The sequence below is a fragment of the Malus sylvestris genome, chromosome 4 (genome assembly GCF_916048215.2).
Source record: "Malus sylvestris chromosome 4, drMalSylv7.2, whole genome shotgun sequence".
Taxonomy (NCBI): domain Eukaryota; kingdom Viridiplantae; phylum Streptophyta; class Magnoliopsida; order Rosales; family Rosaceae; genus Malus; species Malus sylvestris.
Genome location: NC_062263.1, coordinates 2,163,474 through 2,190,996, shown reverse-complemented (window position 1 = coordinate 2,190,996; position 27,523 = coordinate 2,163,474). Strand labels below are relative to the sequence as shown.

The window sequence follows — 27,523 nt, the reverse complement described above, 5'->3', positions numbered from 1 at the left end:
TTGCCCTCATTGAGATGGAAAAGAATGTCGACATTGACGATCCTTTCAAAACCATGAGAGAGTTTGAGATGATAATTTCCAATAACACTTGTTAGATTGATTTATTAACACGTAATGAAGTTTCTTTAGCTTAGCTTCCTCTCTTATTTTCGAAGCAGTATGTGTATATGTATGAAGTTTACGCATTTTATGGCCTCATTGAATAAGATTTTGATTGGATATTCACATCTTTTCAATCTCCTGTTGCTTACCGAAAAGTTAAATATTACCTAATTAAAGGCCGTGTTTGATATGGAGGATTAGTTTGGACTAGATTGGACTAGTTATATCACTATATTTTAAGTTTATCAAAGAAGACTATATATGAATGTTGTCTTTCAATTTGGAGGATATGAATTATTTTACAATCGTTCAGACCAACTGATCTTACTATTGAACAGGAAAATCGCAAGAACCGTCACCTTCCTAAAAATATTAATATGGTATCACATGTATAAAAATATAGGATAAATTACATAGTAGCCCCTCAGGTTTGAGGTCTATTGCAATCTTATACAACATCTTTAAAACATTTCACTTTCATACCTCAAGTACTATTTTATTTCAATTTCATACAACCGTTACATTTTCCATCCATGAATCTGTTTACAGATGTTGTATGAAAATAGTACTTGAGGTATGAAAGTGAAATGTTTTAAAGATGTTGTATAAGATTGCAATAGACCTCAAACCTGAGGGGCTACTATGTAATTTACCCAAAAATATAATATGAAACAATTGTTGTGTTGTTTAGGGAGTTCCCTTGCAGACTTGTCTATATACTTGTGTGCCAAAAAGAAAACAGAAGTTTGAACACGGGAATGCGGAGGATAATTTACATTAAACTACGAGGAGGATAATTTGAACACTGGACGTTGAGTGCAAGGGCAAATGCTCTTGACCAACTAAACAAGCCACGCACACTCCTTAATTATTTTTGTAATATTCTTAATCTTGTTTGATTAACATGATTTCCAATTCTATCCATAATTTGCATTCCTAGTGTAACCTCGTTATTATGAGAAAAGTATACATGAGAAATCAAGAAACCACAATTTTCAAGGAAAGTAGAAATATCCTACAGTTTCAAACAAATTTAAAGAAAAAGAAAATAATCCAACAAATCTCGTGATTAATTGTAGTGGAATGAAAATTAGTACTTCACTCAAACTGAGACAAATATATCAAAATATTAGTCGGTTGTTCTCCATGTAAAAATATCAATGATCATCTTACAAAAAATATGATTAAATAGCGTTAGGTTTCCCAAACAGAGTTGGATTATCTAGTTTCTTGGGAAGCAAGGTTGGCTTGGGAGAGTTTATTCGGGCAGTATATTAGCGGTTAGCTAGGGTTTCTATTTCTCACTCTGCACCATCCACTCCCTCTACCTTTACTCGTCCGCACTGCGATTTCCTTCTTCGTTCTCTCTTGAATTTTTTGTCACCAACTATGAAACACTCTCGTAAAACTAGAAAGTGGCTTGACGAAATCCTCTCATCTGATCAGCACAAACCTGCAGCGGAAACCACTCGCAATCTGAATGCTTTCAAGAAGGCTGCTAACGATTCCTCTTCTTCCCGTTCGACGAAACTCGCCTCCAGACCCGAATCCCCGCGGGTAGCTTCTGTGAATAACTCAAAGAAACGCTCTGCTCCACCGGCCGACGATCGCGAGAGAGTTGAGATTATGGCCCAGGAAACGAATAGGGCAAAGAAGCAGAAGAGGCTGTCCACTCCTCTTCCTGTGATTTGTGATCAGATTTCATCTGATAAATCGGGTGGCTACTTGAGCTGTGAGTCACCCTTGACAGTGCTACCTCCTCTTCCTCTTTGTGATCATAATGAGCATGGCACCACAACACCTGAAGCGGCTCGGGTGGCCATGTTGAAATCTCGGTTCGCAGTCACCATTCTTAAAGCGCAACGCCCTGAAACCCCCGCTGCCTTGATTGAGAAGTATAGAGCCGCTGAACTTGCCAAAGCCAATGAATTGATAAAGAAGAATCGCCAAAGAGACAGAGAAGCTACTCGGCTTGCCCTCATTGAGATGGAAAAGAATGTCGACATTGACGATCCTTTCAAAACCATGAGAGAGTTCGAGATGATAATTTCTGGTAACACTTAGATTGATTGCTTAACACGTAACGAAGTTTCTTTAGCTTAGCTTCCTCTCTTATTTCGAAGCAGTATTTGTATATCAGTATATGTATGAAGTTTACACATTTTATTGCCTCAGTTGAATAAGATATTGATTGGATATTCACATCTTTTCAATCTTCTGTTGCTTGCCGGAAAGTTAAATATTACCTAATTAAAGGCCATATTTGATATGGAGGATTAGATTAGTCTAGATTGGACTAGCTAGATCACTATATTTTGCGTTTAATCAAAGAAAATTATGAATGTTGTCTTTTAATTTGGAAGATTTGAATTGTTTTGCAATCGTTCGGACCAACTGATCTCATTGTTGAACAGAAAAACTGCAATAATTAACAGTCGCCTTCCTAAAATATTAATATGGTATCACATATATAAAATTAAACAATTGTTGTTTTGTTTAGGGAGTTCCTTTGCAGACTTCGCTATATACTTGTGTGCCTATAAAGAAAACAGATGTTGAATAAAAACAAAATCCAGCTGACCAAACTTCATTTCAACAAGAAAACATATATTGTGGAGTGGGATCTCTTGTACAGCTCAATCAATAATATATCTTAACGATCCAACTGTTTATTTTTTAAATTTTCTCTTAAAGTCATCTCTTGACTGTTGGATTAAATTATAATCATCGCTTTGAAGAACTTAACATCGCCACCACATTATATACCATTGAACCACATTATATATCATTGAATGAAACTGGTTTTTGAGGTTTTTGAGATTCGTAAAGCGGGTAAATTAAGTAAAACTCATCCTGTAACAAATAATGAAGTGGTATACAAAAATGAACTCAAGGGAGTATTGCAACTAATGCTAATTTCAAAGAAACAAGACAAGTGGACAGGTATTCAAGAATATCAGCCAACAATAACTCGTACCTAAGTTATATTATAAGAATCCCTCAATATTAGGATTTAATTATGTTAGATCCCACATCGCCCAGAGGTGAGGATCCTTATGCCTTATATGTACATGTCCACCTCCTTTAGCACGAGGCATTTTGGGAACTCACTGACTTCGGGTTCCGTAGGAACTCCGAAGTTAAGCAAATACGGGGCTAGGGCATTCCCAGGATGGGTGACCCATTGGGAAGTTCTGCTCGCGTGAGTTCCCAGAAACAAAACCGTGAAGGCGTGGTTGGAGCCCAAAGCGGACAATATCGTGCTACGGCGGAGTCGAGCCCGGGATGTGACAATTTGGTATCAGAGCCACTTCCTGGCCGGAAGTGTGCCGATGTGGACATTGGGCCCCTAAGAGGGGTGGATTGTTAGATCTCACATCGCCTAGGGGTGAGGATCCTCTATGCCTTATATGTACATGCCCACCTCTTTTAGCACGAAGAGGGGTGGATTGTTAGATCTCACATCGCCTAGGGGTGAGGATCTTCTATGCCTTATATGTACATGCCCACCTCTTTTAGCACGAGGCTTTTTGGGAACTCATTAGCTTCGGGTTCCGCAGGAACTCCAAAGTTAAGCGAGTATGGGGCCAGAGCATTCCCAGGATGGGTGATCAACTGTGAAGTGGAGCATTCCCAGGATGGGTGATCAACTGTAAAGTTCTGCTTGCGTGAGTTCCCAGAAATAAAATTGTGAGAGCGTGGTCGGGGTCCAAAGCGGATAATATCATACTACGGCGAAGTCGAGCCTCGATCGGGATATGACAAATTAAGAATCCTATAATTACTATTGTTGACATTGCGTAAACAATCGCTTGTATTAAAAAAATAAAACATAATAAAAATTACAAGTATAATATAACATACAAAATAATAAATTGTCACACGCAAGCTCACACGCATACAAAAGACTATTATGGATAAATAGTTCTTTCTGAGTTCTTATCTTGTTTTTTTCTTAACTTGCTCTCAAATTGGACACTAATTTATAAACTTAAAGTTGCAAAATTTTGGAGTTTAGAAAGTTTATAAATACGTATGAATATTTTCAATTGCAGTCACGGTTCTAAGTTATATAAAAATGACGTAATAATATTTAATTTTAGTAAATTAAGATAGTTAGCTAATTCATTTTCTCAAAATAAAAGGAAATTCTACGGTACCTTATTAAAAATAAAGTATCGGAGATAATTATAATTTATACCTTATTAAAAGTAAGGCATTGGAGATAATCTTGAATACTCCAAGATTGTAGACGTAGTGGACTCTTTGCTAACAATATTATTTAAGATACACAATGATGGTTCAAAATTAACTCTAACGTTACATAATTATAATAAGATTCAAGTTAATAACAAAAAATGACGTAATTATTATAACACTGTTAACATAGTATATTATAGTTGAACGTTATAACATTACAGTAAATTAAGCTACCCTAGAGGGACCCAAAACTACAATAGCAAATTTTATATTCGGGTTTGTACATGGAAGTAAGCCAAGAGGATTCTCGCCTGATCCTCTTTATAAGGATCCTCCAATTAAATTCGTTTATTGTACATGATGCGGTAAAAAATTATTGTAATTTTTTTATTTAAAATTAAATATAAATAATACCTGACAAAAAATGATCGTACGATGTACGATAAACATATATGATTGGAGGATCCTCGGAATCCTCACAAAGAGAATCCGGCGAGAATCACTCTCGGAAGTAAGTACCATGTAAAGGGTATTTTGGTCAAGCAAAGTGTCAACGGAAACCTATTTAAAACGTAGCCGTTGAACTCGAAACTCTTCAAAATTTCACAACGGAAACCTGTTCGATAATTTGATCACCTTTCGCATTGCTTTCGGTTCTCGCACAAAAAGATCAAGGCTCTCTATTTTTTACGATTTTTTAGTTTCTATATCAGATTATATATTATTTTCTGTGATTTTCTTGTTGGGTTTATTTGAATTTAATTTGATCTTGTTATTTGCAGGTTTTATTCTTCTTTTTTCTTGTTAATTTCTGTTTCCGCCTATGGATTCATCACGAAAGATCAAGTACCGAAGCCCTCTCCAAGAACAGTTCCTTCCGAGAAAGCGCAATCGGGAAAATGTAAGCGGGTTTCCCTTCTGGGTTCTTTTGATTTGTTTCAAATTGTTATGGTTTACATATTTTTCCCGTATGAATTTCTCCTGGGTTTGCTGTTAATTATCTGCATCGTTGCAATTTTAGGGCTTTTTTCCTTCAAGAACTGGGCGAATCTTTGTTTTTGATTGCTTAATGAAAACAAAACCGAATTCCGAGATTTGTTTTCCAAAAGCGGCCAGCTAATTTTCTTTAACCTTTATTTTACTTGAAACCAACCAGAGGTTTAGTGTGTCTTGGGTTTTCGTTTTCTGATGTTGTCTTTTGGTATTCACAGCTGGACAGGTTTATACCGAATCGAGCGGCAATGGACCTTGATTACGCGAATTACATGGTCACCGGAGGGAGAAAAGGCAAAGAGAACTCGGTTGTAAGCTCTCCATCAAGTGAGGCGTACCGTAAGCTACTGGATGAGACGTTTAACATGAACCGGCCGCGAATCCTGACATTCAAGGAAAAGCCACCAACACCAGTTGAAGCCATTCCGAGGAGGCTACTTTCACCCCCTCCTCATAATGCCAAATCTGCCAAGCCCCGTCGACAGATTCCTCAGGTATAATTGCATTAGTACTGTCATATGTGAAGTTGGATTATGAACACTTCTGCTAAAAAATGTCTACTTGGATTCTAAGATTGTTTCACATAGGTAATGCTAGACATAAGGGAATGTAAGTCTGCTCGTACTGCATGTGTAATGATGATAACATGCAGTTTGTGTGTTTCAGTGATGATCGTATAAGGGAATGTAATTCTGCTTAGGATTTTGTCTGAATCATTGTTTGTAGTGTGTGTTATACCATTGTTATGTGGTTGTTCTTATTGTTCCAAATTGATTTTGCAGGGTTCAGAGAGGACACTGGATGCTCCCGGGATTGTAGATGATTTCTACTTGAATGTACTCGACTGGAGCAGCAATAATGTTCTTGCAATTGCTCTAGGAAACACAGTGTACCTATGGAGTGCTTCTGATGCATCCGTTGAAGAACTTGTCACAGTTGATGATGAAGCTGGCCCCGTTACAAGCATCAGTTGGGCTCCTGATGGGCAGCACGTTGCTGTTGGCTTGAACAATTCCAATGTTCAATTGTGGGATTCCATCTCTGTTAAACTGGTAAGAACATTGTTATTGCTTATTCTGCTGTTAAACAAAACCTTGCAGCTAAATTTACTACTCATTATGCAGTTGCGAGTGTTGAGAGATGGTCACCAACAAAGAGTGGGTTCACTGGCCTGGAACAAGCACATACTTACCACAGGCGGTGGGGATAGTAGAATAATCAACAATGACCTTAGAGTGAGATCTCATATAGTTGAAACCTACATCGGTCACCATCAGGAAGTTTGTGGATTGAAATGGTCAGCGTCGGGCCAACAATTAGCTAGTGGAGGGAACGACAATCTTCTCTTTATATGGGATAGGTCGGCAATCTCTTCAACTTCATCACACCAGTGGCTTCACAGGCTTCAAAACCACTCTGCAGCAGTCAAGGCCCTTGCTTGGTGTCCATTCCAAGGGAATTTGCTGGCCTCTGGTGGAGGTGAAGGTGACCAGTGCATTAAGTTCTGGAATGTACACACGGGCTCGTGCTTGAACTCGGTTGAAACTGGTTCACAAGTGTGTGGTCTGGTGTGGAGCAAGAATGAGCGTGAATTGCTTAGTTCTCACGGTTTTAGCCAGAATCACCTGGTCCTTTGGAAATACCCTTCGATGGTGAGGATGGCAGAGCTCAGTGGCCATACATCCAGAATTCTCTTTATGACTCAGGTAATAATTTCAGAAAAATTAACTTTTGATAAGTTGAACTGTGTTAATGAAAAAGGCTAGGTCACAACTTGATTTTGTAGTTTCTAACCGTGTTTTTTATGCTTTCAGAGCCCAGATGGATGTGCTGTGGCCACTGCAGCCGCGGATGAGACTCTTCGGTTTTGGAATGTGTTTGGGATTCCTGAGGTTGCTAAACCCCCACGAGAAGAAAGTTCAATGCCATTTGTTGATTACTGCATACGTTGAAGATCAGGAAAAGCAACTGCGGCTTTAAGGCGGTTCATATGTTGAAGCTGACCTCTGTTGTTGGGAGTCTTGGGACAATCTGCAACAGGAGAAGAAAGTGCAGTGCTATTTGCTTATTGCTGCATTCGTCGAAGATCATGACAAGTGCCTCTCTAAGTTGACCTATCTTCAGATGCTTTCCCATTAATCTTCTCTCTTTTAGCTAGACTTGATTTCTCCTGAGGTCAGACCTTGTTTTCGTGGTGGATTCCAAAACTGAACAGATAGAGTATATGTTTTTTACTATAAGTTTGTAACAGGGAAAAGAAAAAGAAAGAGGAGTGTTGATGCAAATGTGTATTATTTACTGTATATGGTTACAAGAAATAAAGCAGTTTGATATAAATTCTTCTTTCTATTCTTTTGCTATTATGTAAGATGAAGGAGAACCTTGACCTCATGGTGGCGGTGATGATGTGCACATGGCGTCGGCACCACCACTATGCGGAGGTGGAGATTGGTGTACTGGCAGATCATGAGTTTAGTCCCTGTAGTTTGAGTGATGTTCCACGTTGATGACGACATATTTTCGGTCAATTTAACCCCTGTATTTTTGCATTCAAAGGCAATGGTTATATTTTGACAAATTTTTTCGACTTAATTAGCTCGCAAATGATATATGACAGGGTAAAACAACCTTCGTTCGTCGGTTGGTTAGCCAGACAGACGAATCTAATATTGTGCGTATGTCATGAACCTTGACCCTGCTGAGATTTTTAGTGCAAACCTGGGATGCTGTTTGCTACCGGGTTTTATGAGGAAGTTTATGCTGAAGAGTTGTTCTGTAGAATGTCTCGAATGCTCGATGGAGAAGTCATGGGGCTGCTACTTCAGGTTATCTCGATTGTCAGGGCTCGTGCAGTTTGGCTTGATTATGTTCTTGCTTGGTGCACTACTGGTCCTGTCATCTCCGAAGCGCTAGCTTCTACATTTCCTATGATCGTCTTGAATCCTTACACGCGCTGCGTACAGTGGATGAATGATTTTAAGGCATTTCAATAGAGATCACTTGTACACTTCTGCTTTGACTCAGAGGCTCCCGTGTTGGATGACATGTATAAGAAGCTGCCGTCTGTTGAGTCTCTGCCGCTTTTTGTGCTTGAACGGAGGACTTCTTTAACGCCGTTGAAGCATGCGTTGTGTATGCAGGCCTGATGCGGACAAGATATGGGCAGAGAGGCCGACGCTTGGACGAGCAATGCAGGAGGGAGAAGACATACATGTTAGGATGAGGACGATGAAGTCGAAGAGGAAGACGAGAGAACTACCAAAGATTTAGGACTTTATGAGTATGATTTGTGAAGGACTTTGAGATGTTATTGGTACTCCGAAAAGGCCACCTCCCAGAGGTGCAATTCTGTCATATTATTTTATAAACGAGGAGTGCAGGATGACTCTTTTGGAGTGCAAAACAGTTCGGCCCTAAGCTTGGGATACTGCGTACGGATTTAGTACCACTAGTCTGGTACCCGATACCAGCAACCTACCAATTATTGTCAGAACTCAGAGGATGAAATCACATTCATATAAGCGCATGGTCCATACAAAATCTCATCACATGAATGCTAAAAAATGTACATCCCCTTAGGCTTCAGAAACATTTACAAACTGAGCGCTCATCATCCAATCAGTGCAGCAATTTACACTCATAACAGTGCTTCTTGCTCATCTGTTTTCCAATCTTACATCGGAAATCTTCGCTTCAACGCATCCTCAACCCCAAAACGTTCCTTACCATCACTGCCTTGCACGAATCTCAAGTGCAACAAGCCATCGTTTGTGCTCACGAGCATAACTTGCAGATGAAAATTAGAAATGGAGGCCACTTTTGTGTATCAGAGAGTGAGTACATGATTCCTTTTGCTTCCATGAATCCAAGGGAAGCCGCCTTCATCTACAAAGATCTTGACCTGGGGATCAACCACAATGGCAAGGCAAGCTATTCTGAGGGAAGAGTCTATGGAACCAGGTACTTCAAGGATAATTTCGATCGATTGGTGCGTATTAAGACCAACATCGATCCGGGTAATATTTTTAGGAATGAACAAAGTATCCCAACTCTTCCATTCTAGAGAAAGTAGATAATATGCAGCTAGCATGGTAAAAAGCACTTTACTGTATTAATTTCGGATCGAGCTATTGATTAGGAAAGTATTTCTTCAAATTAGCAAAAGAAACAAAAAGGAAGAAATTACCTAGTAGAAAATAAATCTCATTGCTGTAAACATGTTTCCCTTGCAATGTTTCGCTACAACGTGTGCCAAATTTACAAATTATGTAGGTTCTAGGATTTCCGACAATTATAATTCAAAATCCAAACTCAAACTGCTTTAGTCAAAATGACACCCATAAAGATTACCAAGAATCTCTCTGAGAAAATGAAAAAAGAAGTTTTATAGCATACCATCCACCACCGGACCAGCAACCCTTCTGCGATAAACATCGGGCATGTCTTTGCTCTTCTGAGTTAACCACTCCCAATGTCTACCGAATCTGCCTTATCATGATGGAATGATTTGTGCTTACAGAATTTTGTTCACTCGCCAAATCAAGTTTCAAAACCTGGCTCCCAAAGATGATACCAAACATGCGATTAATCCAGAATGAAGGGGCACAGCAAGGGTAGCACAGAAGGGATATCAATTCAAGAAATGCAGATGTCAAGTTGCATTAGTAGCCTCTAGCAGACAACCTTTGTCCAATAACATTGCATTGCGTCTAGCAGTAAATTCTCCTCTTTATGATCTGAATATCCCGCATTCCAGGAAGCAGATGTTTTGAAGATTATCTAAAATCTATCCTAAGAGGTTCTGTCACATATTTATGTACAAAAGTGTCCCTTGGGTCAGTACATGAACACAACAGTTTGAATAACAGTATCTTTTCAAAGATATTTTCGGACCAAAGAAAAGGGTAACTTTGCTAAGCTAGCTTAGATTGACTTCATTGCATCCTTCATCTTGAGGCTAGATTCGGTGTGTTTTAAGACTAAATCAATGAGATGATGGTAAGTCCATGTTTTATTTTCTCTAAAGTCAGGCTCAAGCGAGGAGAATGCTGCTTCACAGTTTCTAAGGAAATGTCCTTTCCCAAATGTGGTGAGAACCAGGGGATCGGTATTCATCTCCACAGATCTTTGGAGCAAGCCCTTCTTTTTCCATATATCTAAAGTCCCAGACCCGTCGTAGCCAATCATATTTGCATCAAATAGAATTCCAACTGTGATAATATCCGGCTCCACACCCTGGGTTAGTAATTGAGAGAGCAAGATTCTCAAGTGTGTGAAATCTTTCATCTTCAAATAAGCTAACATGATAGTGTTTGCAACCGTTGCATTCCACGGGGTTTTTTGTTCCTTCATCTCTTCAACAATGGAATCCATTCCTCTTCGACTAAGAAGTCCAGCACGAGATAGAAGACGCAGACACCAAACTAGATCAGTCTGACCAAATCTTGAAGAAATATCAACTCCCAAGTTCTCTAATCTTGAAAACATATAGTTCTCGATATAAACTTCAGCTAGTTTCCTAATTAAGTCATCCTTCACCAGTGTTCTGGAGTTCAAAAGTCTCATATAAACCTTTTCCATCTTATCCAAGATCCCAAATTTCGCATAAACCTCAAGCATTGCAATCAAAGTAGAAGACTGCAAAAACATTCTCTTAGAAAGCATGGACTGATACACACTTTCAATTCTTTTGAGTAACCCGCCCCTTGAAAACTCTCGAATAAGCAAATTATATGTAATGTGGTCAGGTGGGCAGCCATTTAGTTTCATTTTCTTCACGCACATACCCATCTCATCATACATTTTATACTTCCCATACGCTTCAATAAGCCCATCATATGTATCAGTTTCTGGAGCTACATTCATTTCTCTCATCTCGTTAAAGTAAAACAAAGCATCATCAAAGTTTCCTTGTCTGGCAAAACCATGAATCATTGAATTGTAAACCTCCAAAGACGGCCTAAGATCATGACTCTTCATCTCTTGAAAGCATGGCGCTGCCTCTTCCATGAGGCCCTCTTCACTTAACAATCCTATTATCTTGCTGTAGTTGAACTCATTAATCCGCGATTTCTCGATCTTCTTCCACATCTCAAACAACTGTTCAAAGTGTCCAAGCCACCATTACAATAAGAAACATAAGAAATTATCCAAAAAACTACTCGTCATGATGCTCTGTTTGGATGGTCAGAAAAATATAAGAAAAGCAATGAACGGAAGGTAAAAAACATTATCCAAATCAAACATGCTTAATTCCTAAAAACCCAATTCATTTTTCCTAAAAACCCAATATTCAAATTCCAAATCCAGTAGTTATTAGAATATTATATAGCAACAGAGAGAGAGAGAGAGAGAAACCTGAAGAATTTCCTTGGACCTGGAAGCATTGTTGAGGAATTTGATGACAGCCCAAAATTGGTCTTTGGTCCAATCACCATCATCTGCAAGCAATTTTAAAGGGCAACAGTCCTCGGTGGTGACCTTCACAAGTAAGTCTTTGAGCCTCTGGTGCTCATGGAAAGTCTCCACAAGGAGGGTGGTGTGCTTTGTAGAACCACCGCGTGGAGCGGCTACATCTGGTGGCGGAAATGGGTCGGAATAGCAAAGAGAAGAAGGGAATGGTGTTCTGGGTTTGGGGGAGGGTTTTGTGGTTAGGGTTCTGGGGAAGAGGAAGCTGTTGGTACTGGGATTGAGCTTCCATGTCGGTGGTATTAGGCAATGGAAACGGTGCAGGGGCACAACACTCTCCATCTTCCAATCTGGTTGCTTCCGTGGGTTGCCTCTCGTTCCTCCCTTCCATTTTATTTTTTATTTTTGTTTGAGGCTTTAGTGCATTTCAACCATTTTCAAAAATTAGTCGGGACGGTTTTAATTTTCTCACGTTACAATCTATTCTTTCAAATTTTGATATATTTACACACTATATATAGGATAAGAATTGTCTGCCCTCCCACTTCGGATGTCCTTGTCCTTCTATTTATGTGATCACGGTTAAGCCACGTCAACATTTTATATTACTATTCATTTTTGTCTTATTATTTCTATAAAAAAAACAATATAAAATGTTGAATTGGCTTAACCGTGACCACACAAAACAGGAGGGCACCGGAAGTGAGAGGACAGACAATCCTTGTCCCTATATATATAAGATGATAGTTTGGTCAAATGTTAAATATTGATGTGGCAATGTGAGACACATGCTATTTTTACGTTAAACAATGATTTTCACACACTCGTTTCCTTCTTCACTCTTTCTCTTGCAACATATTATATTGACACATATTATATTGCAAGGTTTTGTCATGATGCAGGCAGGGACTTGAAGATATTGTCGCAGACATAGAGATGGTCGCATAATCTCTATGTCAATTATGTCACAGTATGTGAGTTTACTTGCTTGGAGTAGAGAATCCTATTCCCATCTTAAAACTTTTAATATAATCAAGGCATTATTACTCAAGTATTAAGGATAGGGCACATCACCCCGAAAAATCTAATTATTTCTATCATTCTAAATCTGCCAACAAATATAAACTCTACTAAGGTCACTTAACTCATTTGAATTTGAATAATCCAAACTATTCAACCAATCAAGCATATCCGATAAATTGTTACTGGTTAGCTTCCACATTTTTCTTAACAAACTCTTTCTGATTAACTGCTGTCATTCTTCATTTTGCAACCACGTTGCTGATTTGGTACAAAACTCACCATTAGAGGAAGCAGATCGTAACATTACAATTTTTTTTAACTATATCCACACTTGATTAAATTTGAAGTGATTCTAACAGTTATTTTCAATAAAATGACTAACCATTTCCAGTCTAAAGCACTTCTTTGATCCTTAGGAGCAAGCTGGAAGTGGGTAAGGAAAAATCCAACGGTTTCAAAAGCGTATATCTTGATTATTACCCACGATCCATCTCATGCCTTTCTAGAGCACATCTCTACTTCTAAGAATACTTTTCCAGGCCAAAAAGTGATCTTGCTTAATCTCGCAACGAAGAAAGTCATCTTGCATAAGGTATTTTATTCTTTACTAACTAGACCTTCAATTATTTTCTTGAGATAACACCTTCCAGCTTAATTTGGCAAGACAAGCGTTATCTAAATAATTTGATCTTTTGATGGGGTTTAAACTTTCCTAAAAAGTAGTGCCATCAGTTGGGTTCATCAATGAAAAAAAATGTTTTTTTTCAAAATCATAAGTCCAAATAGTAATATCTAGAAGCAACTTTACACATGCTTCTAAAAAAATATTATTATTTTTAATTAGGGGCAAGTGAATACTAATACTATCAATTAATGAAATTTTTATATTAACAATTCTATCCTTTTTTTTTTTAAATACTTTTAGAACTACAATTTATCAAACATTTATTTATTTTTTTTCCACAGCTATTTATTCACACCGAAGCAGTTTTGGGAAGAAAAATAAATAAAAAAAAAACAATAACCTCAAACTCGCGTTCCTTAATTTTTCCTCTTCCTCGAAAATGACTAGTTTAACGAAGTGAGGTTTGCTGAATTTGTCAGGCGAACTGAAACTGAAGAGGACGATGAAAAGGATAACTACAAGAATTCCATTCCCAGGTAATCTTCCTTCTTTCATTTTTGCCATTCTGCAGAATCCAAGTAGGGCATTTCATTCCGACGCTGTTAATGCTAATCCTACTTGTACGCATACAATTAAACAAACCCATTTGGTGTCGGAGAGTATGATTCAGACTCGATGCAAATCTGGAAAAATTAGGAAAGATGAAGCCTTGGGTTACTTTTATTCCATGATTCAAATCAAACCCTTGCCCTCTGTTTGGACTTTGAATTATTTGTTGGGGGCACTCTCCAAGATGAAGGAATATTCTGCTGTGGTTTCTATGTGTAAACAGTTGATGGGTTGCGCTCAATTCCGACCTGATGTCTGTACAATCAATATTTTTCTGAATTGCATGTGCCGGCTGAACCGGATGAACGCTTGTTTCTCTGTTTTAGCAATTACCCTTAAATACGGTCTTCAACCCAATGCTCATTCTATAACTACTTTTCTTCATGGGCTTTGCAAGAATTGTTCCCTGGCGGAGGCAATGGAGTTCTTCGAAGAAATAGAAACGAAAGGATACGCGTGCAATGAAATAACTTATGCTACTATGATCAATGGACTATGCAAAGCTGGGAAAACTTCTAAGGCTCTCGAGATACTTACGAAGATGTGGGAAGATGGAAGGTTCAAGCCCAACCCAGAATGCTACAATCCAATCATCGATAGCCTCTGTAAAGAAAGACAAATAGATGAGGCATTGACCCTATTTCGAGATATGATCAGCAAAAGTGTTGTACCGAATATTTTCAATTATACCACATTGATTCATGGGTTATGCAACACGAGTCGCTGGGAAGAAGTGCTGTCTCTTTTTGAAGGAATGGTAGATCAAGGAGTCAAGCCTAATATTGTCACCTATAATGTTCTTATGACCACTCTTTGCAAGGAAGAAAGAATTCAAGAAGCACTTACTCTGTTGGGAACAATGACCGAGAAAGGTATAAAGCCTGATGTTGTCACTTTTAATTCCTTGATTTCTGCTTCATGCAAGTCTGGTAACTGGGACGAAGGTGTGAGGTTATTTAAAAACATGATTGATTATGGAGTCTTGCCTGATATTGTTACATACAGTACTGTTCTGGATGCTTTATGCAAGGAAGGGAAGACAGAAGAGGCACTGAATCTTGTGGAAGAAATGGTCCGCAGAGGTGAAAAGCCTAATTGTGTGACTTACAACTCCTTAATTAATGGATTGTGCCGGACCAGCCAATGGAGAGAAGCCACAAGGTTGTTTGATGAAATGGTTTGCCGTGGAATCTTACCTAATTTCATAACTTTGAACATACTCTCGGGTGCTCTCTGCAATGGAAATATGACAGATGAGGTTCGCAAAGAATTTGAAGCGAGAATAGATGGAGCTTTGTAGCTTGGTAAGGAAATGGTCCAAAAAGGATTGATGCCTGGTCTAGAAACGGGAGGAATTTTAGGAGGTTCTTCGTCCTAAACTACATGCTTCACGTGCAGAATGGTTTGAAATTTATATTGATGAAGAGTGGTAATATGTAATTGGACTTCTAAGGATGAGTGGTTATATGTTTCTCCTTTTTGTTACACGCTACTTGTGTGATGTTACTTCAAGATCCTCCGTTTCATGGTGCTTCCAAATTAAATGTTGGTCCCTCTCCTCTAGAAATTGGTCGTTCAAGGAATATTTCAGCGAGAGGATTGATTAGAGACAACATGACTGCTAGTCTTGGCCGAGGTGAGATTTTATCTGCTGAATCACGAGTCTTCTGCGTGGTTGCAGTCATAGTATAACTTCATCTTTTGGTGGAAGTTGACTCTCATTCTCATCTTTTGCTATATTGATTGCCTAATGAACAGGCACTGCCTATTTTTATTTGATGTCATATGGATTCATATTGGTTGATTCCATGAGGTATTTTAAATGGTGGAAGTCTCGGATGTTAGTGAGACTTGGTGCTAATCAGGTTGCTACTTAGTGTGTGATATTTGAGCGTGCGCTTTCCCTAGCTTGTGCAAAACTAAATACTTCTGGAAAGAAGGCAGCGGCAGATATATGTTGGCTGCATACCGACTTCAGTTTAGGGCTTGTTTATTAACCATATCGTTATTAATTTTTAGTTTTTTGTGCTTGGGGTGTGATGAAAGGATACGCATGCAATGAAATAACTTATGCTACTATGATCAGTGGATTATGCAAACAAGGGAAAATTTCTAAGGCACTCGAGACTCTTAAGAAGATGTGGGAAGATGGAAGGTTTGAGCCAAAACAAGATTGCTACAATCCAATCATCGATAGCTTGTGTAAAGAAAGCCGAATGGATGAGGCCTTGACCCTATTTCGAGATATGATCAGCAAAAGTGTTGTACCGGATATTATCAGTTATAACTCTTTGATTCATGGGTTATGCAACATGAGTCGTTGGGAAGAAGTGCTCCCTCTTTTTGAAGGAATGGAAGATCATGGAGTCAGGCCAGATGTTGTCACCTACACCACTCTAGTTTATGCATTGTGCCAATTGGGGAGGTTGGAAAAGGCCAAGAGCTTCTTGATTTGCATGTTTAACGGCAGAATTTCACCAGATGTATACACATATAGTGTTCTAATGAACGCGTTGTGCAAGGATGACAGAATTCAAGAAGCACTTGCTCTGTTGGAAAATATGACAACGAAAGGCATAAAGCCTGATGTTGTCACTTTTAATTCCTTGATTTCTGCTTCATGCAAGTCTGGTAACTGGGAAGAATGTGTGAGGTTATTCAAAACCATGATTGGTTATGGAGTCTTGCCTGATATTGTTACATACAATTCTGTTTTATGTGAGCCGGTACGGCTTTGATTGATCATCCCCCTCATCCACCTTCGATTTTATGTGAGCCGGTAATGGAATGTATTTTAGCCAGCCATGAGCTGCATCGATCTGTCTGGTTTGATCTCAACGAACAATCACCATGGTCATTTATACGTACTTCATTGGTGGCCGTCTATGTATTTATACGTCCTTACGGCAACTGAACCAATTTGGAACTTCGCTGCCTGAAAGTATAACACTTGATAGCACTTCCCCGCCTATAAGATTCATATCACGGAGACGGCGAGAGCCAAATTTTCGCATAGCCTTTGGCAACTAGACACGTTCATCCAACGAATGAGTCTCATGTCTCCATCTCCCCATATCATCTTTGACAATGTTGAAACTATTTCCTTTGATATTGCACGATCACATTCTCACATTTTCATTAGTTACATTCATCATCTAACCTTTTTTTTTTTATCGAAGAAAAATTTATTAAAGAGAGAAACTGCGAGTACAACCAGCACCAGTAAAGCCCAAATGAAAAAAAGTTTTCTCTTGCATAACAGAGCCATCAAAGTTTAGTTGGCTTTTTATTCAAAATGGTCCATGAGATTTGCATCATCCATAAGTTTGGTCCTTGAGATTTAAAATCAATAGAAGTAGTTCCTAAGATTGTCCACCATCCATGATTTTGATCCTTCCGCTGAAGCTTTTGGCCGGAAGTTTGGTCAATTTTCAAAGCTTCGTAACTCAATCGTTTCTTAACTAAATTCGACCCATAATATCTCAAAATGAAGATAAGAAAGTATAGAATAAGATTATATCTATTTGGAAGCCCAATGGTAGCCGGAGATGGTCGGAAAATAGCCTCAAATTGACTGGTCCGAGGGAAAACTGGAAAACTCGCCGGAAACTAGGTAAACTTTAAATGTTCATAACTTCTTCAATACTCAACGAAATTAAGTGATTCAAAAATAAAAATCATACTTCTCGACGAGAAGAAGAGAATGGTACCTTTTTCAACGGCTAAATCGCCGTGGTTTGGCCTGAAAACGGCTCGAAAGTTGCTGACTCGTTTTTCAACAGCCGTTTTCTGGCCAAACCACAATGAGTTAACCGTTGAAAAAGGTACCATTCTCTTCTTTTCGTTGAGAAGTATGATTTTCGTTTTTGAATCACTTGAGTTCGTTGAGTATTGAAGAAGTTATGAACGTTTAAATTTTACCCAGTTTCGGCGAGTTTCCGGCAAGTTTTCCAGTTTTCCCTTGGACCAGTCAACTTTGAGGTTATTTTCTGACCATCTCCGGCAATCATTGGGCTTCCAAATAGATATAACCTTATTCTACACTTTCCTATCTTCATTTTGATATATTATGGGTCGAATTTGGTTAAGAAACGATTGAGTTACAAAGCTTTGAAAATTGCCCAAACTTCGGGCCAAAAGCTTCAGCGGAAGGACCAAAATTATGGATGGTGGACAATCTCAGGGACTACTTCTATTGATTTTAAATCTCAAGGACCAAACTTATGGATGATGCAAATCTCAATGACCATTTTGAATAAAAAGTCAAGTTTAGTTTAACAAAATCTTTATCAGGGGGATGCCATTTAACAATAGTGGAGATATCCGTACCCTTATTCAAATTAATTCTTGTGCTTGCATTATAAAAATCTACCCCCACACTAGTAACAATCATTTGAGACCTTCTAGGATAGGGTACATCACCCCGAAAAATCCAATTATTTCTATCATTCCAAATCTACCAACAAATAAGAACTCTACTAAGGTCACTTAACTCATTTGAATCCAAAAAATCAAGACTATTCATCCAATCAAGCATATACGATAAATTGTTACTAGTTAGCTTCCACATTTTTCTTAACAAACTCTTTCTGATTAGCTGTTGTCCTTCTTCATTTTGCAACCACGTTGCTGATTTTATACAAAACTCACAATTAGAGGAAGCAGATCGTAACATTACAATTTTTTTTAACTATATCCACACTTAAAACTTGATTAAGTGTGAAGTGATTCCAACAGTTATTTTCAATAAAATGACTAACTTTTTCCAGTCTAAAGCACTTCTTTGATCCTTAGAGCAAGATGGAAGTATACAACAACAACAACAACAAAGCCTTTTCCCACTAAGTGGGGTCGGCTATATGAATCCTAGAACGCCATTGCGCTCGGTTTTGTGTCATGTCCTCCGTTAGATCCAAGTACTCTACGTCTTTTCTTAGAGTCTCTTCCAAAGTTGTCCTAGGTCTTCCTCTACCCCTTCGGCCCTGAACCTCTGTCCCGTAGTCACATCTTCGAACCGGAGCGTCAGTCGGCCTTCTTTGCACATGTTCAAAATCACCGGAGCCGATTTTCTCTCATATTTCCTACAATTTCGGTTACTCCTACTTTACCTCGGATATCCTCATTCCCAATCTTATCCTTTCTCGTGTGCCCACACATCCCACGAAGCATCCTCATCTCCGCTACACCCATTTTGTGTACGTGTTGATGTTTCACCACCCAACATTCTGTGCCATACAACATCGCTAGCCTTATTGCCGTCCTATAAAATTTTCCCTTGAGCTTCAGTGGCCTACGACGGTCACACAACACGCCGGATGCACTCTTTCCATCCAGCTCGTATTCTATGGTTGAGATCTCCATCTAATTCTCCGTTCTCTTGCAAGATAGATCCTAGGTAGCGAAAACGATCGCTTTTTGTGAGCTTCGCTAGATTGCTCCGGTCATTAGTGTGGATAAGTATATAAATGGATAGAGATAGGAAAGCAAACACAAGATGTACGTGGTTCACCCAGATTGGCTACGTCCACGGAATAGAAGAGTTCTCATTAATTGTGAAGGGTTTACACAAGTACATAGGTTCAAGCTCTCATTTAGTGAGTACAAGTGAATGATTTAGTACAAATGCCATTAGGAAATATTGTGGGAGAATGATCTCGTAATCACGAAACTTCTAAGTATCGGAGTGTGGTGTCGTCTTGACTTGCCTTATCTGTCTCATAGGTAGATGTGGCATCTTCTCTGGAAGTACTCTTCCTCCATCCAGGGGTGGTATCTTTAACTGGTGGAGATGCACAAGGTAATGTATCAATTTCACTTGAAGCTTACTTGTAGTTTCAGGCTTGGTCAAGCGCGATACAAACCAGGTAGTAGGAGTCCCCCAAGTCGCCGAGCTAGGGGGTCTGCTGAAAGAGGTGACAAACAAGGTAAGCAATCAGAGCTCCGACTGATTGTTCACCTTCTCCCCATCTTGCAGCAGCATGAAGGATAAAGAGAAGAAAAATGAGAAGAGATGATATGAGATACTTTTGCTTTTGAAGAAGTAACTTTCCACAGGCTTATTCTTGAACTGAGCTGGAGGGTTTTCTGGTTTCCTCCAGAGTATAAGGCCGACTGAAGAATTTGAGGGTCAAAACAAGTCCATCAAATCTAGAGTACGTTCCACCCTGCTGATATGGGATACTTTTGCTTTTGACAGAGTAATGAATGTATCGGCACGTGTGCTGTTACGCTTGTCTCCACATGCTTCCTTGTATCCTTCGCACTTGCCCTATCTGTTCCTCAAGCAGATGCAGAATCTTCCCTGGAAACATAAGATGTTGAAGATGAGTACTCGAGAGCAATGCCAGGTAAGTAATCAGGTAAGGGGTTCCAGGCAGTCAGTTCCTGGCTGGAAGCTTGATTCCAAGTGCTGACTGATTGCTCTCTTTCTCCTTGTCTTGCAGGTAAAAACAAGGCCAAAAGAAAAGACAGGGAAAAAGCATGATATGGGATACTCTTGCTTTTAACCCTGATGATATGAGATATTCTTGCTCTAGTATAGCTTGTTTGCAGAGGTATTATCGGGGGGAAAGAAAGCTGAATATTTCGAAAGGCTTCGTTGGGAGTGCCCTCTCAGATATGATGAAGGGTTGAGCATTTTTGCAGGTCTGCCTGTCCGTTGGGGATGGAGGTCGACATATATAGGAGTCTCCCTAACAACAAGTAGTAATGCTATTCCTTTACCCTGCTTGGTCATAGCACGGTAGTGGGAGCTGCCAGTTTCACATGTTTTAACTCTGTCAGAGCACTTTGAAAAAGTGGTCTGTGGTATCTGGCTCTCGAGATTCGGAGAACGATGCCTCTTCGATTTTTGAGAAAGCAATCATGCTGGGGGTATGACTCTCGAGATTCGGAGAGCAGTGCCTCTTCGATTTTTGAGGAAGTAATCATGTTGGGAGTCTAGCTCTCGAGATTCGGAGGGCGGTGCCTCTTCGATTTTGGAGCAAGCAATCTTGTTGGGAGTGTTGTCTCGAATGTGAGTAAAGGTTGGGCATGTTTGCTAGTCTACCTTGCCACGAAGCACAAAGGTTGACACACAGGGACTTTCCAATTATCCAGCAATGGTACTGTTCCTTTACCCTCTCTTCGATTTTGAGAAAGTAGTCATGTTGGGAGTCTGGCTCTCGAGATTCGGAGGACGGTGCCTCTTCGATTTTGAAGCAAGCAATCTTATTGGGAGTGTTTTCTCGAATGTGAGTAAAGGTTGGGCATGTTTGCTAGTCTACCTTGCCACGAAGCACAGAGGTTGACACACAGGGACTTTCCAATTATCCAGCAGTGGTACTGTTCCTTTACAGTTGTGGGTAATAATATGGTAGCTAGACCTTCAAAATTTATGTGTCTAAACTTTTGTTAGTGCTGTTTCTTTGCTATTCTTTTACCTTTCTTGGTCAGAGCGATGTAGTGGGAGCTGCAAGCTTCACGTGCTCAACTTTGGCAGAGAACTTTGGCAAAGTTATTTGTGGTACCCATGAGCTATTGTTGCGTGTGGGAAGTGGGTGATTGAACAGTAAGATTCATGTGCTTTCTACTTCACCAGAAGTCTTCGACAGAATGCCCATAATTTCTGCAAAGCTGAGTGTGCGTGTGACAGGTGCTGACAAGGCTAGAAAAGTAGGTGCCTCTTCGATTTCTGAGATCGGCCCTCGTGGTCTCTGAGCAGCCCATCTTTTGAGAAAGCGAGCGCCTCTTCGATTGATTCGGAGAACGATGCCTCATCGATTTTTGAGAAAGCAATCATGCTGGGGGTCTGGCTCTCGAGATTCGGGGAGCAGTGTCTCTTCGATTTTTGAGAAAGTAATCATGTTGGGAGTCTGGCTCTCGAGATTCGGAGGGCGGTGCCTCTTCGATTTTGGAGCAAGCAATCTTGTTGGGAGTGTTTTCTCGAATGTGAGTAAAGGTTTGGCATGTTTGCTAGTCTACCTTGCCACGAAGCACAGAGGTTGACACACAGGGACTTTCCAATTATCCAGCAATGGTACTGTTCCTTTACCCTCTCTTCGATTTTTAAGAAAGTAGTCATGTTGGGAGTCTGGCTCTCGAGATTCGGAGGACGGTGCCTCTTCGATTTTGGAGCAAGCAATCTTATTGGGAGTGTTTTCTCGAATGTGAGTAAAGGTTGGGCATGTTTGCTAGTCTACCTTGCCACGAAGCACAGAGGTTGACACACAGGGACTTTCCAATTATCCAGCAGTGGTACTGTTCCTTTACCCTTGTGGGTAATAATATGGTAGCTAGACCTTCAAAATTTATGGGTCTAAACTTTGTTAGTGCTGTTTCTTTGTTATTCTTTTACCCTTCTTGGTCAGAGCGATGTAGTGGGAGCTGCAAGCTTCACGTGCTCAACTTTGGCAGAGAACTTTGGCAAAGTTATCTGTGGTACCCATGAGCTATTGTTGCGTGTGAGAAGTGGGTGATTGAACAGTAAGATTCATGTGTTTTCTACTTCCCCAGAAGTCTTTGACAGAATGCCCATAATTTCCGCAAAACTGAGTGTGCGTGTGACAGGTGCTGACAAGGCTGGAAAAGGCTGGAAAAGTAGGTGCCTCTTCGATTTCTGAGATCGGCCCTCGTGGTCTCTGGGGAGCCCAGCTTTTGAGAAAGCGAGCGCCTCTTCGATTTTTGAGATCGGCCTTCGTGGTCTTTGAGCAGCCCAACTTTTGAGAAAGCAAACGCCTCTTCGATTTCTGAGATCAACCCTCGTGATCTCTAAGCAGCCCAGCTTTTGAGAAAGCAAACGCCTCTTCGATTTCTGAGCAGGCGCCTCTTTGATTTCTGAAGCTTCGTCGAGTGCAGATTTTTATAGGGGCTGGCATTAAGTTCCAAAGCACACTTGAATCTCCACCAGTAGAAGCTTCATTCTTGCACTTCTAAGATCTTGATTTGTCCGACCTCTTCTCTGCACATGTTCAAAATCACCGGAGCCGATTTTCTCTCATATTTCCTACAATTTCGGTTACTCCTACTTTACCTCGGATATCCTCATTCCCAATCTTATCCTTTCTCGTGTGCCCACACATCCCACGAAGCATCCTCATCTCCGCTACACCCATTTTGTGTACGTGTTGATGTTTCACCGCCCAACATTCTGTGCCATACAGCATCGCCGGCCTTATTGCCGTCCTATAAAATTTTCCCTTGAGCTTCAGTGGCATACGGCGGTCACACAACACGCCGGATGCACTCTTCCACTTCATCCATCCAGCTTGTATTCTATGGTTGAGATCTCCATCTAATTCTCCGTTCTTTTGCAAGATAGATCCTAGGTAACGAAAACGGTCGCTCTTTGGTATTTCTTGATCTCCGATCCTCACCCCTAACTCGTTTTGGCCTCCATTTGCACTGAACTTGCACTCCATATATTCTGTCTTTGATCGGCTTAGGCGAAGACCTTTAGATTCCAACACTTCTCTCCAAAGGTTAAGCTTTGCATTTACCCCTTCCTGAGTTTCATCTATCAACACTATATCGTCTGCGAAAAGCATACACCAAGGAATATCATCTTGAATATGTCGTGTTAACTCATCCATTACCAACGCAAAAAGGTAAGGACTTAAGGATGAGCCTTGATGTAATCCTACAGTTATGGGAAAGCTTTCGGTTTGTCCTTCATGAGTTCTTACGGCAGTCTTTGCTCCTTCATACATATCCTTTATAGCTTGGATATATGCTACTCGTACTCCTTTCTTCTCTAAAATCCTCCAAAGAATGTCTCTTGGGACCCTATCATACGCTTTTTCCAAATCTATAAAGACCATGTGTAAATCCTTTTTCCCATCTCTATATCTTTCCATCAATCTTCGTAAGAGATAGATTGCCTCCATGGTTGAGCGCCCTGGCATGAACCCGAATTGGTTGTCCGAAACCCGTGTCTCTTGCCTCAATCTATGCTCAATGACTCTCTCCCAGAGCTTCATTGTATGACTCATTAGCTTAATACCCCTATAGTTCATGCAATTTTGTACGTCGCCCTTATTCTTGTAGATAGGCACCAAAGTGCTCATTCGCCACTCATTTGGCATCTTCTTCGTTTTCAAAATCCTATTGAAAAGGTCAGTGAGCCATGTTATACCTGTCTCTCCCAAAAGTTTCCACACTTCGATTGGTATATCGTCTGGGCCTATTGCTTTTTTATGCTTCATCTTCTTCAAAGCTACAACCACTTCTTCCTTCCGGATTCGACGATAAAAAGAGTAGTTTCTACACTCTTCTGAGTTACTCAACTCCCCTAAAGAAGCACTCATTTCATGTCCTTCATTGAAAAGATTATGAAAATAACCTCTCCATCTGTCTTTAACCGCGTTCTCTGTAGCAAGAACATTTCCATCCTCATCCTTGATGCACCTCACTTGGTTTAGGTCCCTTGTCTTCTTTTCCCTTGCTCTAGATAGTTTATAGATATCCAACTCTCCTTCTTTGGTATCTAGTCGTTTATACATATCGTCGTAAGCCGCTAACTTAGCTTCTCTGACAGCTTTCTTCGCCTCTTGCTTCGCTTTTCTATACCTTTCACCATTTTCATCAGTCCTCTCCTTGTATAAGGCTTTACAACATTCCTTCTTAGCCTTCACCTTTGTTTGTACCTCCTCATTCCACCACCAAGATTCCTTTTGGTGTGGGGCAAAGCCCTTGGACTCTCCTAATACCTCTTTTGCTACTTTTCGGATACAACTAGCCATGGAATCCCACATTTGGCTAGCTTCCCCCTCTCTATCCCACACACATTGGGTGATTACCTTCTCTTTGAAAATGGCTTGTTTTTCTTCTTTTAGATTCCACCATCTAGTCCTTGGGCACTTCCAAGTCTTGTTCTTTTGTCTTACTCTTTTGATATGTACATCCATCACCAACAAGCGATGTTGATTAGCCACGCTCTCTCCTGGTATAACTTTGCAATCCTTACAAGTTATACGATCCCCTTTCCTCATTAGAAGAAAATCTATTTGTGTTTTTGACGACCCACTCTTGTAGGTGATCACATGTTCTTCTCTCTTCTTAAAGAAGGTGTTGGCTAAGAAGAGATCATATGCCATTGCAAAATCCAAGATAGCTTCCCCATCCTCGTTTCTCTCCCCAAAACCATGGCCACCATGAAAACCTCCATAGTTGCCTGTCTCCCTGCCCACGTGTCCATTTAAATCTCCTCCTATAAATAACTTCTCCGTCTGAGCAATTCCTTGCACCAAGTCTCCAAGATCTTCCCAAAATTTCTCCTTCGAACTCGTATCCAACCCTACTTGAGGTGCGTACGCACTAATCACATTGATAAGTTCTTGTCCTATTACAATCTTGATTGCCATGATTCTATCTCCTACCCTCTTGACATCTACAACATCTTGTACCAAGGTCTTGTCCACGATGATGCCAACACCGTTTCTCGTTCTATTTGTGCCCGAATACCAAAGTTTAAACCCTGAGTTTTCTAGATCCTTTGCCTTACTACCAACCCACTTAGTTTCTTGTAGGCACATAATATTTATCCTTCTCCTCACCATAACTTCCACTACTTCCATAGATTTTCCCGTTAAGGTTCCTATATTCCACGTTCCTAAACGCATTTTGCTCTCTTGAACTCTACCCTTCTGTCCTAGCTTCTTCACCCTCCCCCGTCTAATAGGATCAAAGTACTTCTTTTGTGTGTCCCGGGTAAAGTTGATAGGAGCATATGCTCCCAAACAACTTTGAGTGGAGTCGTTCAAAAAGAAGTTTCTATGGCCCCCTTGCTCATTTAACACTGCATCCGGGTGCCGATGGAGATACAGCGACCCTTGCTCACTTATCACTGTGCTCAGGCCACACAGCGCGCCACTTACGGGTGACGCCCTAGCTTTAGCGCGATTTTGTTCTGGATTCATTTTCATAAGGATTCGACGTGATCATGGAGTGCCGGCTGTCGACTACCTGACGCCCTCCCCCAATGATGGTTCAAAAGCATATGTCTTGATCACTACCCACAATTCATCTCATGCATTTCTAGAGCACATCTCTACTTCTGGAAAAGGTGCTCTACATTCCTTTTCCTGGGGATCTTAGAGATCTTGTGATTGTGACCGTTTATCGCATATCGTGCGATCAGAAATCATTTTAAAATTTAAAATTTAAAATTAAATATAAATAGTATATAACAAAAACTGACCGCACAATGTACGATGAACGGTCACGATCATGGGATCCCCTAAGATCCCCATGAAAATGATTCGACTCTACTTCTAAGAATCCTTTTCCAGGCCAAAGAGTGATCTTGCTATATCTCGCAATGAAGAAAGTCATCTTACTGCCTGAGGTATTTTCTTCTTTACTAACTGGACCGTCAATTATTTTCTTGAGATAACACCTTCCAGCTTAATTTGGCAAGACAAGCGTATTTAAGTAATTCGATCTTTTGATGGGGGTTTAAACTTTCCTAAAAAGTTGTGCCATCAGTTGTGTTCGTAAATGAAAAAAAAAAGGTATTTTCTTACAAAATCATGGGTCCAACACAGGATTTTTTTGCCAAATTACCATATCAACAGTACTATACCAAAGTTGTGGCAAAAACCATTGGTAATGGTACGGTATTTGTACCGTACCATACACTTTTGGTACTGTAATGGTTACTAGTGGTATACCATACCATATCACTACTATTAATATTATATCATTTATTTATTCATTTATATATAATTAGGTATTATTATCATTATATATGCACTTTATTTTTTCTAGTCATTTATCCAATCATCTCATCCTCTAACTTCTACTTTCCCAATAAAAAAATCTAAGCCTTCTTGCGCTGCGACTCTTCATTTTTTCACTCATCTAGCCACATACTTCATCTCTGTTGCTCTAGTTCCAGTGACTCTCTCTCTCTGGAGTCCACCTCATCTTCTCCTTCATCAATTTGGGATGTCTTTCTCTCAGGCTTCGTCTATCAAGTTAATTTTTTTACTTCTTGTTTCTTAAATGAATCTCTATAAATTTCTCATAATTAAATAAAAGGAAAACTAATGAAAATGACTTGAAAACTTTGAGTTTTAACGATAAAGGCAAAATAAAGGGTAAAATGAATACTATCATAATTGACTTTTTAGTGTAAAAATGTGGTTTTTCGTTAAAATGAACAGTATCCGGAGCTTTTCTTTAAAGTTCCCTTAAATAAAAAAGTTTTAGAAAGCCAAAAGGGAGTGACCAAAACACGTTTGGGGCTTGAATTGAGTTGGAAAAAAAAAATCAAAATTTAGCCCAAAAGAATGGCCTAAAACAAAGTGGTAATTACCATTACCATTAACATACCTTACCAACCGAACTATTTGGCATGCCGAAATTCGGTATACCAAAAGTTTGGCATGATAATGGTAATAGATTTTGTCATACCAAAAGTTTGGTATGATAATTGGTACATGGGTTTTGGTATGATAATCTTACCTATACCCCCTAGAAGCAGCTTTACACATGCTTATAAAAAAATTGCTTTTTTTAATTAGGTACCAATTAATGAAATTTTCATATAAACAATCCTATTTCTTTTTTTACAAAAGCACTTTT

At 39.7% G+C, this 27,523-nt stretch overlaps 3 protein-coding genes across 7 annotated transcripts in view; 2 read left to right on the top strand and 1 right to left on the bottom strand.

Moving 5' to 3' along the window:
* The first annotated feature begins 4,911 nt into the window (after positions 1-4,911).
* On the top strand, positions 4,912-7,632 carry LOC126618753 (cell division cycle 20.1, cofactor of APC complex-like). 2 transcript variants are annotated; one of them, XM_050286911.1, is made up of 6 exons: positions 4,912-4,998; positions 5,085-5,203; positions 5,514-5,789; positions 6,078-6,347; positions 6,420-7,001; positions 7,110-7,632. In XM_050286911.1, exons 2-6 carry the CDS (start codon positions 5,126-5,128, stop codon positions 7,245-7,247), a joined length of 1,344 nt encoding a protein of 447 aa, XP_050142868.1. In that variant the 5' UTR covers positions 4,912-4,998; positions 5,085-5,125; the 3' UTR covers positions 7,248-7,632. The 2 variants fall into 2 exon arrangements, with proteins under 2 accessions (XP_050142868.1, XP_050142869.1); XM_050286912.1 differs by having other exon boundaries at positions 4,918-4,977.
* Positions 7,633-8,776: 1,144 nt separating this feature from the next.
* Positions 8,777-12,134, bottom strand: LOC126618751 (pentatricopeptide repeat-containing protein At4g14190, chloroplastic). Of its 3 annotated transcripts, none has more exons than XR_007621846.1 (3): positions 11,653-12,134; positions 9,691-11,394; positions 8,777-9,401 (listed from the first exon to the last, which is right to left on the bottom strand). XR_007621846.1 is itself a non-coding variant. In XM_050286906.1 (2 exons), the coding sequence occupies exons 1-2, from the start codon at positions 12,043-12,045 to the stop codon at positions 10,219-10,221; spliced, it is 1,569 nt and encodes a 522-aa protein (XP_050142863.1). In that variant the 5' UTR covers positions 12,046-12,134; the 3' UTR covers positions 9,478-10,218. The 3 variants fall into 3 exon arrangements, 1 of the variants encoding a protein (XP_050142863.1); XR_007621847.1 differs by having other exon boundaries at positions 8,777-9,196; XM_050286906.1 differs by lacking the exon at positions 8,777-9,401 and having other exon boundaries at positions 9,478-11,394.
* Positions 12,135-13,727: 1,593 nt separating this feature from the next.
* The window catches only part of LOC126618750 (putative pentatricopeptide repeat-containing protein At1g12700, mitochondrial), a 29,124-nt gene continuing 15,328 nt past the window's right edge, over positions 13,728-27,523 (top strand). The window contains exons 1-2 of one of the 2 annotated variants that reach the window (XM_050286905.1): positions 13,728-15,186; positions 16,442-16,613. In XM_050286905.1, coding sequence (XP_050142862.1) covers positions 13,854-15,186; positions 16,442-16,613 — 1,505 coding nt within the window. In that variant the 5' untranslated portion in view covers positions 13,728-13,853. The remainder of the gene's footprint in view (positions 15,187-16,441; positions 16,614-27,523) is intronic. The other variant, XM_050286900.1, reaches the window with a different exon arrangement.